This window comes from Trachymyrmex cornetzi, unplaced genomic scaffold (assembly GCF_001594075.2).
Source record: "Trachymyrmex cornetzi isolate Tcor2-1 unplaced genomic scaffold, Tcor1.1 scaffold118, whole genome shotgun sequence".
In the NCBI taxonomy this organism is placed as follows: domain Eukaryota; kingdom Metazoa; phylum Arthropoda; class Insecta; order Hymenoptera; family Formicidae; genus Trachymyrmex; species Trachymyrmex cornetzi.
This window is the reverse complement of record NW_017295740.1, coordinates 88,110-104,429: the sequence shown is the minus strand read 5'-3', so window position 1 is coordinate 104,429 and position 16,320 is coordinate 88,110. Positions and strand designations below refer to the sequence as shown.

Below are 16,320 nucleotides of genomic sequence, written 5' to 3'. Positions count from 1 at the left end.
TTCGACTGTGATTGGTCAATTTCTTACTCTTACTTCTTACTCCGTGTATTGTAGACAGGCCTTTAATGAAACACGCGCGGGTTTAAGCCGAGTTTCAATATATATGTCATAGGCCGATAGATAAATCAGGCCGTTAGCTAAAAGTCTGGGCCGTTCGCTAAATGCCAGCCGATAGACAAATCTGCGTATCGAACGTCATCGTTTGTCTAACGGCCGGGTGAAATTGGGAAGTTGAGCTAAAAGCCGGCAATTAGCCTAAACGCCGAACGTTCTTTAGGCCATTACAATAAGAGAGATGAGAATGAAAACATTATGATAAACGATTCAAACAGAAACAATGTATCATCTCGTTTGGGCAAATCAGTCGCTGTACTGTCTTAATACTGTAAACATGGATGATGATAATAATACAGTAAATCGCCAAGAATTTGAATGCAAATTAAAAGAAACGCAACGATTAGGCAGTAACAGAGCTGTGTGGGATAACAATCAATTGCAAAGTGTCATTAATTCGTTGTCAGAACTAGAGGATGGAAATATAAAAAAAATCAGTATCTCATTATCATTATGATAAAACATATCAACTTGTAAGAATCGGGAGTGAAACACGTGTAATTTTGAGAAGGAAGGACGCAAGTGAACCGTTAATTTTTATGGTAGCTCTTGAAGATTATTATGACAAGCTTCTAGAAGCACACATTCAAACCGGGCACGGAGGAAGGGACAAAATGATGTATTATTATGCTCGTGATAAGTGGCGAATTTCAAAAACGGCATGTCATCTATTTATTTGCCTCATGTTGTTGAACCTGTACTAGGAAACGCATCGCTCCTAAAACCGGTGTTATTGTTAAACCAATAATTAAGACTGATAAATTTAACATGCGAGGTCAAGTGGATTTGATTGACTTTCAATCATGTCGTGATGGCGATTTCAACTTTTTGATGAACTATCAAGATCATGGGACAAAATTCTTACATTTACGACCGTTGAAATCTAAACATGCTTGTAACGTAGCAGACAAATTATCAAAAATTTTCTTCAACTGGGGTGCGCCGCAAATTCTGCAGAGTGATAATGGACGAGAGTTCGTTGCGGTTGTCATACACAGAAAAAATCAGTTAATTATACTATTTTTATTCAAAATTATCTTTGAAAATCATGTTATAAGTACATATGGACCAGTTCGATGGCCGGTACGTTCTCCGGATTGATCTCCGATGGATTTTTTCTGTCACGAGGAGTCAACGAGTTTTCCGCTGGCTACTATAGTATCCAGTCCGGCCCTCTATAAAGGTTAAATATCAATAAAATCAATAAAATTTGTTCACATAAGTTAATAATTTTACATAAGTATTCCTTCCCACAGCACACAACGTCCATTGGATGTCCAAATCTAATTTTTATTTAGTCCGAATGTCCATGGACTTAGTATGAATATTTTAAAAACGTACGTTATTCAACGTACAAAGAATGTTCACATTTGGATATTTAAAAAATGTTCATCTCGTGCAAAAAATTTTCTAAATCTGTTCGCGACGTGTTGCTTTCACTAACTTAACAAGTGAAAATTTTTAAAGATCGCACGAGTTTCACTTTTGTTAGTACGTACGGACGTCTTTTGAACGTCCCATGGACGTCTCTAGGACATCTGTGCTGTGTTAAAAATTTTCAACGACAAAAAATCTATACTGCATACTGTTTAGGTACATCATGGTACATAACCACGTATCAATACGGCGTACTATTATCGGGTGGCACCCAGTTGGACATGGCTCAATTGGACACGAGCCGCTCACAGCTTGAGACTACAAAGCTCCTAAGCACCGGTCGCTGTGGTTGGTGGTGTCCAATCGAGACGCGGTCAATCGGAATTACCCCCTATTATCGACAAGAGAGAGACTGTAGAGATTTCTAATCGAAGACGATATACATGATAACTGGTACTGTGAAAGTACAGCGTACGATTTCCTAACCTGAAAATAGTCGTTATAATATTAAGATTAAATATTACACAGTAACTAACTGGATGTTCAATTGAACTGCACAAATTTCTATCAAGACCATATTGAACAAATGTATCATAACTATACGTCCATAATTATATAGGTGTTCGTCCATATCAAAGTGCAGCGGTTTCCATACGATTTTAGAAGTCAAGGATGGCGGTATGCAACCGGGATGGGTGATCGTTTCGAAAGGGGTGATCCCGATTGACCACGGCTCGATTGGACACCACCAATCACAGCGACCGGTGCTTAGGAGCTTTGTAGTCTCAAGCGCTGTGAGTGGCTCGTGTCCAATTGAGCCGCGTCCAACTAGATGCCACTCTTCTGGAAAAAGATATATTAATCAATAATAATACTCATATAATAATCATTTTGTCTTGATTGTGGTCTAAAATTTGTTTAATATATTAATTTAGTCCAGTTTTAGTCCATTGCGTCCTAAAATGGACGTTTTTAAAAAGTCCAAAATGGTAACACTGGATGTTTTTGAAATGTTTTTAAAATATTCATGGATCTAATCTGGATGTTTTTAATATGTCCAAAACGTCCAACATGTACGTTTTAAATACATTTTTAAAATGTTACTGTGCTGTCTGGGTTTACTAATGAGTATTTGTGATAAATATTATGTAATAAAATCAATAAAACATCAATGAAAGTTACAATCTCGATAGTGCGTTGAATTCGTCTTGAAGATCCCTACAATATTATGGAACAAATTTGTATGGTGCTTTTTAAAAAATTCAAGATAACTTTGACGTTTTTTATTTAAAAAATTTTTTTATCGCATGTTGTAGCCCGCATGAAATAGATGGATAATCACCATACAATCTTTTTTTTTAATTGTCGCAAGTATCTAAAAAATCGTGCGTTACGTTCAACACCCTGTATATGTTTAATACCTGACAAAAGGAGAAGGAAAGTTTTAGTGCAGTCCACTGCAGCGATGAAAAAAATAAACCTTATTCTTTACAATAAAATATTACTCGGTTTTTCGAAATGCACGAGAAGATTCGAATGCGACGGATACGGCAACGTCGCGTCTCTTCATTGGCTGTTGGTCGGCTCTGGTGGCGACCGCGTGCAACTACTGTCGGCGCATTGGTCGACACACAGACGCAATAAATAGCAGACGCAACACGTGAACGAGTTGTTCGCGAGTCCCGCGATAAATGTCATGCCGAGCATCACGCTGACAATCTCACGTCGCTTTTGCGTCAGCTGATGGCGAACGATTCCGAGATTTGCGCATAAACGGTTCGCCTGTGAACAATCGCAGCCGTACGCATTCCTCTACTTCGGTGACGACGACGTCGTGTTGTCCCTATCAGAATGCGTGTTGACACGTGCATCCTGCTGTTATATCTGCCGCTTGCGATTTTCGGCAGTGCTGAAAAAAATGAGAGCGCTTTCGTAGCAACGCATGAATGGCAGACGGTGAAAAAGGGTGAGTATCTCATCAAAGTCGTGCCCGCGACCGTGGGACTACTTTACGCCACCGAGATCCATCGCTCTGTTTGACACCACGTCAGTCAAATCCGCCGTACGTGCGGTCCTTCCGCGGCGAAAATGCGACAATCCAATCCTTTCGACATTCCTGGAGAAGACAGAGCGCAGTCTTGTGTAATGCGAGATTTTCAAAGATTACTTCGTGTTTTAAATAAAGAATCGCGAGAGAGAGAGAGAGAGAGTAGAGAGAGAGAGAGAGAGAGAGAGAGAGAGAGAGAGAGAATTCTGTGGTCGTCCTGTCCAAATGATGCCTCCAGTGACGTACGTTCGGATTGGATTACGCATAGTCCAAGAAAGTCTTAAGAAATTAAAATCGTTCGGGATTGCATATTACAATGATTTTTTTTTAACAAATATTAAAATTTTACTGGAACTTTTGAGATGGATATGAATATTAGAATTTGCTCTATATAAATATTCTATATAAATATTTGAAGAAAGCTCCAAATGAGAATTTTTTAAATAATCAATAATCATGAAAGTGTATATAGCTTGTGTTTTTTTAATGAAATATGTATGATGCTAAACTATATGAATAAAACTAATTTTGTCACACAAACGCATTTTGATACAAGAATCGTGTAAATTAAAAATTTTTGATTAAATTATAAATATCCTAAAATTTTGTGCTGATAATAAGAATAAAAATCTAATCTCTAGTAAGATTAATAAAATTTAATTTTTATCAGGAACTCCTATTCCCAAGGGACTTCATGTGAGACATAATTTTGCAACTGGAGTAACAGAGGCTAAATTGATGGATGACACAGACGAAGACGATGAAAATACAAACCGATCCAATTCCAAATCATTGACACTACATCCGGATAAGTCAGTTCTAGAAAACGAAGAGCCGGATCCTGTGAAAATAAAGAAAGTTTCAGAATCTTTGAATTCTTTGAAATTTCCAATCGACGAATTGAAAGCGAGATTGAAAAAGCTTAAGCAAGATGAAGCAGCAGAAATATCAAACATGAATGTAACTATTTTTTTAATTTTAGATATTTAATCTTCCGTTTACGATTTGGGTTTTTTAGCATAAACAAAATTTTACTTTTAAATTTTATCCTATTTTTGCTCAAATTTCAAGTTTTATTAGATAAATGTTTTAACATTTCAGTCAAAAACTATTTAGTAATGTAACGGAGAAATTACCCTGAATTTTTTTTTAAAGCCTAGAACAAGAAAACTTGGGCTAGATATAGACCCAAATTAATAGACGGAGAAAGTAAAAATGTGATTACAGACGGAGAATTAAGAATTAGAAATTTGGAATTATTGGAATTGAAACGGATTAACACATGTTGCATCTAACAATTGCAATTATGTTTAAGATTTTGCTCGTTCCATATTTTAACATATTGCATCATCTTGATTGTAGATCTAAATTATATTAATAATTGTTTACCCAGATGTAAATTATTTTTTATTACAAATTTAGGATTAACAAGTAAAAATTTTAAATGTATTATATTTTTCTTTTCTTTTTCATTCTAGGATGGAGAAACTCGACCAAAAACTGAGAAACGTTTCAAACATTTTTATGAAACTTTGAAAGAGGAACTTAATGCTCTTAAAGTTAATGTTACAAGCGATTCAGAATTATTAAAAAAGTTTTTCCAGAAATTTCAATCTTACAAAAGTAGTATCACTACAGGAACGTTAACTAGTATAGAGATTGAAGAAGTATTAGATATTTTAAATAATTTAGAATATCTTCTTCATCAAATAGACAATGCTAAAATGTTCTCAGATATGAATGGGTAAATATAAATGAATATAATTTTTCTTGGAGACAACAATTTACCAATACAATTTTAATCAACCTTTTTTTATTGTAGGCTGACTAAGATCATATCACCATGTCTTAATGGAACTAATAATGAAATAAAATCGGAAGCATTACGCCTTCTAGGAGCAGCCGCCCAATCAAATCCAAAAGTGCAAGCTAAGGCATTAGAAAATGATTTTATTCAAAAAGTGTTGCACGTCTTGTCTACAAATAATAAAATTGAAGTAAAATCCAGATGTCTCTTTGCTCTAAGTGCCTTAATACGCCAGTTTCCTGCTGCTCAGAAAGCTTGGATTGATCATGGCGGTTTGCAGTTACTTGGCAAGATTCTATATGACGATCAATTACATATACAAATAAAAGCAATGAAACTAATTAACGATCTAACAATCGAAAGACGAAACCTAGAAGAAATTCATGATGCCGAACAGCGTCAACAGAGAATGAGGGAGTACGCTATTACAGATTTTGAGCTAAAATTACTGAGGCACGATTACTGTAAACTCCTAAGCAACTTAATGGTTAAATGCTTCAAAGAAAAGTTAACTGGCCAATTTAGCATAGAAAATAACGATTTTCTCGAAGTAGTCTCAGATAGCATGATCACGATATCTCCTATTTGTAAAACTGAATTTAAGAATATTGAACTTTTGCTTTTACCTGTTATAAATAATCTCTTATACTTTTATCAAAATCCTAATATTAAACTCACTGTGGATGAAACAGACGTTTTGAAGAGTTTAATATTACTGATTGAAAGATTAAAAGAAACTATTTTTGAAGCACTTCACGATGAACTATAAATATGAATTAATGTCTAAGATAAAACTAAAAATATACGAAAGTATATCAAAGACTATAAATTAAATTCCAGTCTTATGTTAATAGATATGCAATCATGTGCAATAGCATAGAGCTTACTTAATATGTATTTGTCAGTGTAAAAGTTTTGTCAAGAGAAAAAAATTAAAATTGTAATTATTAAAATAATCTTGAAAAAGAGAATACTATCTGCAGATGAAAATGATAACTACAATTTTCAGATCTTAGGAAAATCCAAGTATAAAAAAATATTTTGTTATTCTAAACGTGTTTATTCCTACTGTAAATAGATTGTCATACTTACAGGATTGATCAGTGAAAAATGCGGTTCTCGTCTCTTGCATCCAAAGTATGATATATACTAGTCATTAGATATCAGTTAGACTTTAATTCATTATTTAAATTGCATAGTAATTAGTTATTATTATAGCAATTTTTCCATTGTAAGAGTTTTTCCTCTCTATTGGCCTATCAAACAATTAAACGTCTGTATGTTTTTCCCTTCAAGAGACGGGAACTTTTGATATTTGATTTAATCAGCTCAATTAATATTTCACGTATACCTCATCATTATGTGAGGAATAATTGAAAAATATCATTTGAAAAGTAAAACGACTGAGATATATGTACATAAAATATGTATAAGACTTTAGTTATATATTTGGCTATCACATAGCAAGTATAAATAACTTATATTTTTTGTTTTAGAAATAATTACTTAATAAATTATTTTGTACCGATTATGCCACATGTTATTATCTGAAAGTTCCTGTAGCATATATAACATGAAAGAAGTATAAAATATGAACAATCGCAGAATAGTATATTTTATTTACAAATCATAGTGAATTAGAGATTACATAGATATGAACAGTTTTATTTATATATAACTGTATGATACATAGAAAATATTTTTGTAAAAGATATTAATTTTAACCAGTTCCCCAACTAGGGTTTCTATTTACAGGTGCAAGAAAGAGCACTCTTGTATCATGCATTTGAATGAAATAATACCTTGTTTTTTACCTGTTAAGTACAAGGGTTGCGTTATCTTTTGTAACTCGTAAAGAAGTATGAACACCACGCATGATACACGAGGCTACCGAGAGAAAATTACAACAGCTAAATTCCTTCTGAAAGTTCTGCTCGTCTTTACAAATTGAAAATTTAACAAAGTTTATATCCCGTAGGTATATTTATCTAAATTTTATATCTGAATTATATATGTCTAAATATCTAATGAATACAAAGCTCGATCCGAAAAAGATACGCAATAAAGTATCTTTTATGGATATACCAATACTTAACGCAATATACAGGGTGTTAGTTAAGTATGTTCCCAAACTCAACAGAGCGATTCTTTGGTTTATTTCAAGTAAAAAAGTCCATATAAACATGTGTCCTAAATGACTTAGTTTCCAAAATACAGGTGAATGTTCGCAAATGTTTGACGAAACGATAAATTGCGTTGGAGATATCTTTCTGCATAAATAAGCCTTGCTTCATGTGAGTTACTATTCGCACAACCATAAACAAAGTGACAAAGTCAAAGTCAAAGTCAAAGTCACAAAATCAAAAATAGATTTCAGTCCTGACGTTGCTGCGGGTTAGTTAGCTTGTACATACGTTTTCGGGCCAAATTGTTTCAATCCATCAAAATCGGTTTCATCATGCCTAAGTTTACAAATTTTGAAATGGCAGATATGTCCACCCTAATTGAGAATGAGAATGATTTGAGGAATCGAATAGTTGCTTCATGCGAGGCAATACGTAACACACCTGGTATCTTTGAGAAGAAGGCTCGATGGATGTATCATGGCGCAAGATGAACATTTTCAACAATTCATCTAATTTTGTTTTATTTCGTCAGAAGAACTGAAGCCTGTTTTTGTTTTTCTGTTTTTGACTAGTTTTTGACTAGTTCAAGTTGTATTTCTTTTAAATAAACAGATTATTACTATACGTTTAAATTTTTTTATTTCGGAAACTAAGCCGTTTAGGACACATGTTTATATGGATTTTTTTACTTGAAATAAACCAAAGAATCGCTCTGTTGAGTTTGGGAACATATTTGACTAACACCCTGTATAACTATGTCTTTTAATATACTTTAATCTTAATGAAAATATATATTATCACCGTACAATTTTTCTTAATATTGATGAAGATGCAAATATATTAGAGGTTTATGCATACTTTGAATTTTTCTTGGAGCTTCCTTTTTGCTGTAAATATTTGTAACAAAATATAAGAATATATTGTGAATATTTAATATTAATTAGTAAAAAGACGTAGACGAAAGGAACATAATTAATTTCATTTTGTCTACTCATTTAGATTTTAGTCAAAATCTCACGTCTCTACGCGCGATTTTATAAGTTTTATTAAATATAGTTAGAAAGGTTGCTATATCTAAACTCGGAATTTATCAAATTTGAGAGCAAGAGAAAAAGGAAAGAATTTGTATATTGTTTCATTATAATTAAATTGCAATGAATAGAAAGGTACTTATTTAACGCTGTTGTAATTTTTTTCTTTATAGTCTCATGTATGTACATACATACATGTAATTGTTACCACATTATTAATGATAAGATAACTATAATGTGAATTTCTGTTGTGCAGTTGTATATAATTTATGACAGACACATAAATATATGAGTTTTATCGTAAAGATATGAAACATATAAAGAACTGATATTACCCAGTATTTTTCTACTGACAAAACAATATCAATTAAAAATTTTATGATTTAAATTAAAGAATTAAAAATTTGGATAATGTGGAAACAGGTTAGGTTTATAATTAACTTTATACTTGGTATTAATTATTTATGAAAACAGTTTTATATTTTGAAGCAAATATTGGGGTGATCCCGATTGACCACGGCTCGATTGGACACCACCAATCACAGCGACCGGTGCTTAGGAGCTTTGTAGTCTCAAGCGCTGTGAGTGGCTCGTGTCCAATTGAGCCGTGTCCAACTGGGTGCCACCCCAAATATTCATAGCACGAAGGAAATATTAAAAAATTCAAAATATGCATAAACCTATAATATATTATATATTCATATCTCAATCGTTATTATGAAAAATTATCAATACTTTAAATTAAATTTTTAACTGATAATCAATTATTTTATTATTAAAAAAAATTATTAGTATACACAAACTGGAAAATAATATTAATATTATCTTAGCTATGAAAAATTTATATATTTATGTGTCTATAATATAAATTATGAGATATAACAGTATTTTTTACGTCATTTTATCACAACGCGATAAATAATTTAATTCTGATAAAATAATATACAAATTCTTTGTTTTTGATTTTCATTCGCTCTCTCTCTCTCTCTCTCTCTCTCTCTCTCTCTCACTCACTCACTCACTCACTCACTCACCCACTCACCCACCCATTTACTCACTTATTCACCCCTTTCTTCCCCTTTCTTTCTGTATAGTATTCACTGAAAGAATGCAATAATCTCAGACTAATATTTCATCAGTATTGAAAAATATTCTTAGTACAAAATTTTTTAGCCCTTGTTGCTTATCTCGAAATGAAAATTGAATTATCAAGGAGGAACAGCGACAACAGACTCTTTTATATATGATTTAAACAAAAATTTTTACGTACTCTCAAAATTCAAAATAATCATCAAAATAAGACATAGCACTCTTGTACGTACATGTCACAAATGCCTTAACATGCGAAGTTGCGCGAGAATATCGGAGAAGAAATGAGAAAGCATCAGAAAAAATGAGAAGGCATAAAAAGGCATGTTAAAGCGTTAAGGCATTTGTGACGCTGCACTGTGTGTACAGATGGGAACAAGAATGTCTTGACACGCCTTTTCATGCCTTCTTCTCACTTCTTTTCATACGTTCTCTTATACACGTGCAACTTCATGTGTTAAGGCATTCCCCACGTGCACAAGTTTTCTTTCATTAAATAATATAGAGAGAAAAAGTATTATATATAGTTTTATGCTTTATGGCAACTTCAGAGCACATTGTACTGATACATATCGCTGTATTGATAGAAAAGCGATACAAGTAAAAAAATTAGAATTTTTTTAGATGAGAGAAAAGTGACCCTAAAAATATATTTTTGTGGAAAAAACGATACATTTGTAGTTCACTTGTTTATATGGAAAAGTTATATAACTCTGTTAAGGGATGAAATATATATGTACTATAGGATTAAGGTTGCAGTGTTCAAATTTTGAAAACTCGTAATATAATTTTAAAGGTCATATTATAATTGAAAGTACAATATAGAAGGAAAGCTATAGAAATTGCATATTCACTATTCTAATTAAAGTGTTGTTCCAATTCAGAACTGTAAAAATATTCTATGTGAAAAGTTGGTAATTTTAAGACGTGTCATTTTTCTATCAACTCAGTGATAGCACATAACTGAAATTTACATCAACATAATAGAATTTCTCTGCATAGCTAATAGCGAATTCGATTGTATACACTTAGTGCATATAAAGTCGTTGTGCACAAATTAACATAAAGATGTGTATTTAATATAAATGTAACGAAAGAAACGAGTTAATTCGCGAAAGCTCCATTAGATTTTATTGTGCTGTTTAAAATATGTATCTTATACACACACACACATATATATATGTATACACACACATGTATATATATGTATATATATGCATCATTTAAAATATTTATATTTTATTTTTATACTCAAATTAGATTTATAACGGCTTTAATATGCACTGCGGTAATTGAATTCGCTTTAATTCTTTAATGAAATATATTTGACCTAAATAAAGATCAGTGCAGCCATGATAACAACTCCCAAAAGTAAAGCGCCAAATTGCTTCAAAGACTCTTTTGTATTCGTTTCTTTTAACAAATCGGGCAGGATGGTTACTAAACCAATATGTATGAATCCTCCTGCGGTCAATGGTAATATCCAATTGGTTCTTTCTTCTGAAAAAAGATATAAATTTATAAATTCTACTTAATAAAATAAATTCCACGTAATAGATAATAGATACTGTTAGTAAGATTATCTATAGTATAGAAATATTATTTCAAAAATTACTTGATACAATAAAATAAATAAAATAAATAAAATGTAATATCAATATCAAAATTTTTATTGTTAAACTAATAAAAGGTGCAACTATATTATTATTAGATTAATTTATCTTGCATTATTTTTATCAAGTTTTTTATATATTATTATCTTCACTTCACAAACTTTTAAAGATATTATTTACCTAAACTACCAGAAAAGGAGACGGCTGCCAAAGCACCAACGATTCCACCGCCAGCTGTGATTAATTGCGCCCGCACAGCATCCCATTTGCTAAATCCACTTCGTAATAGAATAGCAAAATCGCCAACCTCATGAGGTATTTCATGCACCAAAATAGTGAACGTACTGAGGACACCTACACGGAAGGAAATTAGGAACGATCCACCCACGGATAAACCGTGAGTAAAATTGTCGAGGAAGTTCATCAAAAGATTTAGGTATCCGGGAAAGGCTTTGGGATCGAAAAATTTGCGAAACAAGTCGAAGGTGAATTTCTTTGTCCATGAGGTTAAACGATTAATAATATTGCTTGGTGAGCGTACGCATGGAGAGTCAACACGTGAAATCGCTGATGTGAAGCCATTAGTCTTCGCGAGTTTCTTCAAGCAGTTCTTTGCCTCGTCAACCAGCGGACCATCATTAGGACATTCGCTTGCTAATGCAGATTTCATAATGTCAGCATCTTTAAAACCATTCTTTCGTAGATCTTTGATACCGTTCAGCATTTGAGCAAACTCCACCTTACTAGATTGTTTCTCCAGGAATTGTACCTATCACAGAATACATTCGGTTATTAGACAATTGTAATACGTATATAGTGTCCCAGTTTTTTGGCAAAACTTTACCAGCTATACTTCAAGTAAAAACAAGAAAAAAATGTTATATAAACATAGGTTTCATAAATGCTTTATTAAAAAGTTATAATGAAAATACAAAAATAACAACGAACTGCTTCTTTGTTCGATACCATATAGAAATAGATTACTTATTATAACTCCATTTCAAAATATTGTCCGTCGTTACGAATACAAAACTGGCACCTACGAGAAAAATAGAATCTATTGCATTATTAATTTCTTCTTGATTTTTTTAAATTACAGCAAAGCATCACGAATTCTTTGCATTGACTCCTGACGTGTATTAATTCATATTTGATAAACTTTTTCTTTCACAGTTCTCCATAAATAAAAATCCAATGGCGTGATATCTAGTGATTTTGGGGGCCAAAGAATCGATCCTTCTCAACCTTATTCATCGTTGAAGGTAATAATTATTTAACCATTGTCGTACTGGTGCTGCATAATGTGCTGGACAACCATTTAATTAAATCCATAAATTTTGATGAAATAATAATGGAATATCTCCTACCAATTCTGGCTACAATTCATTTTGTAGGAAATTCAAAAAAGACTGTGCAGTTAATCTTTCAAGTAAAAAGTAAGGTCCGAGAGTATCTGATGATTATTGCATATTCCCGCTCATACATTGCATTTGAATTGCTATTGAAACCCTCTCTCTTAGACGCTATGAGGATTTTCATACCTCTAATGATGGTTATTACGCATATTTAGAACACCGGCTCTCGTAAATATTGCTTCATGCATCCATAAAATATTTGACTGAAAATTATTATCGAGAACTGCACGCACATACCATTCACAAAAACATATCCTTTTCTCATAATCTGTCGGTAAAAGTTCCTGTACAGGTGTGTAATGATATGGATATCTTTCCCATCACACGTAATGTTAACCAAATTGTAGATCTGGATATTTGTAGTTGATATGAAGCTCGTCCCGAATCATTGTCAAAGATGTTTAAGACTCTTTCAGAGCGATTTCGATTACATATTGATCTATAAAATTGATGTTCTTGTCTTATATCATGAACCGAGCCTGTTCTTTTCATGAATTCTTATGAACACTGGCCGAGGTACTCTCTTTTGAGGAAATTTTCGTTGATATCCTCTTACAACAGCTACAGTATTTTCATTACAAAAACCACAAATGAAATGCATGTCATCGTATTCATGAATCTAAAAGACTCGCGGCATCTTGATATGAAATCGTACAGAGTTCTAACGCATTATTAGTTTTTAACACAAGTCAATGATCAGATCAACGACCTCACCAAGTAAACTTTAAAATTTGTGTAAATATTCAACAATGTATTCCTATGCTGTGTCGATAAAACATCAGTCCGTTATCATTTTGTATTTTTGTTATAACTTCAGTAAAGTATTTATGAGCTTATGTTTATATAACATTTTTTTCTTATTTTCACTTGTAGAATGTGTTGGTAAAGTGTTTCAAAAAAAAAAAAACAACTGGAACATCTTATATATATAGGTATATATGCACATATATACATGTACGAGGTCTGATAAAAAAATAAGCGGACTTTTTGAATTACTCGACAACAGAGTGTCTCAGCGACGTGCGATTTGCAGCACTACAATCGTTATAATCTTCCGAGTAACTGGTTTTTTTTAAATTGTTTATATCTCGTTTAATTTTAGTGTTATTGCTATTTGAGTGCAACGTGTTTTAGTGTTTATGGCGATTTTCGCCTCGAAATGAATTTTTGCAATTTTTGCCTCAAGGTCAAACAATCAACCATCAGTACTACGATGGGTTTGGAAAAGATTGTGCGAAAAAATTCGCAAAAAGAGACCACAGTTATGGCGAGACAACTCATGGTTCCTTTATCATGACAATGTGCCTGCCCACTCAGCCTTGTAAATTCGCAAGTTTTATGCCAAAAATCAGATGATTGTCCTTCCGCTAGCCTCCCCAGACCTTGCGACTTTTTCTTGTTCCCAAAATTAAAATCAGTTCCCAAAATAAAAATTCAGTTCGAGGCAAAAATCGCCACGAACACTAAAATACGTTGCATTTAAATAGCAATAACTCTGAAATTAAACGAGATGTAAACAATTTAAAAAAAGCCAGTTACTCGAAAGATTATAACGATTGTAGTGCTGCAAACTGCACTACAATCGCTAGGACGGTCCGTTGCCGAGTAATTCAAAAAGTCTGCTTATTTTTTTATCAGACCTCATACATATATACATATAATGTTTCATAACATATATATAATATATATACATATAGTATTCCATATAACTCTTAATTAATATTTCTGGGAGTGAAGAGGATGAAATTTTAAACTAAAAAGTTTCTTTCCTCAGACCATTATTACTGAGTTATTAACGATTAAAGTTGCTCAATCAGATGATGTACAGTCGGAGTACGCAGAACTCTATATATAGGCCTCTTCGCGTTTACTGTACATTTCCCCAATTAAAATTTTATTATATTTCATAATAATAAACAGATGAATGAATAAATCAATAAATGAGTAGACAAATGGGTAGAGTCATTTATATATTTATCTACACACATTTATTGATTTAGAGTTATTTAATATGAAAAATTATTTTATATATATTATATGTATTAATATACTCATACACACAGAGCATCCCATTTTAATTACCCCAGACAAATGTCTTAAAAAATATATAAGATACATAAAATGTTTTAAATGAAAGAAGAACGATTTCAAAGATGTATTTTGGTCACGTTATTTTTTTTTTAGGTGGAGGCACCTAAAAGGTCCACCTCTACTTTTTAAAAAGGAATTGTAATTTTTTTTATATTACATAACATGTAATTTCCTTGTAAGTTCTTCATGTAAGTTCCTTCATAATTACGTAATATGATTTCCCTAATTATTCTGCGCATAAAAAAAAAAGAAAAAAAAAGTATTAAAATAGAGAGAGATATCAAAAAATCAATAGTTTATTTTATACTTTATTCTGATACATATTGATATGAAATATAAAGTCTCGTAAACTATCATTTTTTTATAATATCACCTTAATACTTTTATGAACGGAATAATGAAATAAATAAATTAGTGTAAAGATGAAAACACGTAATTTTTTTAGAAAAAAATATATACGCAAAATGTACAATATTTTAAATAACTATGTGTTTTTTTCAATATACACCAATTGATTAATCTTATTATTTTGTACAGTAAGCGCGAGGAGTCCTATGCTGCGCTTCTGCATACTTCGGCTGAACATAATCTGATTGAGACTTATTAACTTTAATCATTAATAACTCACAATCCAATTGGAACCAATAGTTCCCCTGGTCCAAATCGGACACTTCTATTTTTATGGACTTTTAGATAGAATTATAAAATATTTTAATACATTTTTGTTAGTATTGAGTAAAAACGAGCAATTTGACAGTCAAAGATAAAAATTTTATTCAGAAAAAAAATTACTGACAGTTTATATTATTAGAATTGAAGTCAATAAAACTCAATTTGAGTCTGATGACTCATGATATTATACTGATTTAATTTCTTACATCAGATCTGATCAGCTGATCATCAGTAATACAAGCAAGTCTACCAGGTGTACAAGTACGAAGTGCGGATTTGAGACAACAGATGGTGCACCAATGTAGTGTGTAGTATAAAGATTTGACGTATATGCCATTTTGTTGTGCCATCAACAAGTGTCAAACGCACATAAGTGATAAATTGAAAAAGTGTTTGCATAGTATTGTTTTGCTGTGTTCAATATGTCGAAATTTGTGCCCCCAATAAAGAGCATTCACGGACAACATTAATTTTTTGTTTTCATTTGAACAAAACTGCTGCTGAATCATACCGATTACTTCGAGAAGCTTATGGTGAACACGCTCCATTGCAAGATACGTGTGAACGATGGTTTCGGCGTTTCAAAATGTGATTCCGATGTTGTAGACAAGGAACACGGAAAACCGCCAAAAAGATACGGAGATGTAGAATTGCAAGCATTGTTGGACGAAGACGATTCACAAACACAAAAACAACTCGCAGAGCAATTGAGCGTTAGTCAACAAGCTGTTTCCAATCGCCTACGAGAGATGGGAAAGATTCAGAAGGTCGGCAGATGAATTGAACATGAGTTGAACGAGAGGCAGATGGAGAGGCGCAAAAACACATGTGAAATTTTGCTCGAACGATACAAAAGAAAGTCGTTTTTGCATCGTATCGTTACTGGGGATGAAAAGTGGATATATTTTGAGAATCCCAAGCGCAAAAAATCATGGGTA

General features: G+C 32.4%; 2 protein-coding genes across 2 annotated transcripts in view; one reads left to right on the top strand and one right to left on the bottom strand.

Moving 5' to 3' along the window:
- The first annotated feature begins 3,093 nt into the window (after nt 1-3,093).
- On the top strand, nt 3,094-6,266 carry Sil1 (Sil1 nucleotide exchange factor). Its single transcript, XM_018515618.1, has 4 exons — nt 3,094-3,457; nt 4,209-4,498; nt 5,017-5,282; nt 5,361-6,266. The coding sequence occupies exons 1-4, from the start codon at nt 3,343-3,345 to the stop codon at nt 6,112-6,114; spliced, it is 1,425 nt and encodes a 474-aa protein (XP_018371120.1). The 5' UTR covers nt 3,094-3,342; the 3' UTR covers nt 6,115-6,266.
- A 4,580-nt stretch (nt 6,267-10,846) lies between these two features.
- The window catches only part of Zip99C (Zinc transporter Zip99C), a 33,287-nt gene continuing 27,813 nt past the window's right edge, over nt 10,847-16,320 (bottom strand). The window contains exons 4-5 of the mRNA XM_018515630.1: nt 11,385-11,973; nt 10,847-11,091 (exon numbers count right to left, since the gene is read on the bottom strand). Coding sequence (XP_018371132.1) covers nt 10,922-11,091; nt 11,385-11,973 — 759 coding nt within the window. The 3' untranslated portion in view covers nt 10,847-10,921. The remainder of the gene's footprint in view (nt 11,092-11,384; nt 11,974-16,320) is intronic.

What these genes read in the sequence shown, in the direction of transcription:
- Sil1 (XM_018515618.1), top strand. Translation starts at nt 3,343, where the DNA reads ATGCGTGTTGACACGTGCATCCTGCTGTTATATCTGCCGCTTGCGATT. An exon ending in ATGGCAGACGGTGAAAAAGG is followed by an intron (nt 3,458 to 4,208) that starts GTGAGTATCTCA and finishes AATTTTTATCAG; the next exon opens with GAACTCCTATTCCCAAGGGA. An exon ending in ATGTTCTCAGATATGAATGG is followed by an intron (nt 5,283 to 5,360) that starts GTAAATATAAAT and finishes TTTTTATTGTAG; the next exon opens with GCTGACTAAGATCATATCAC.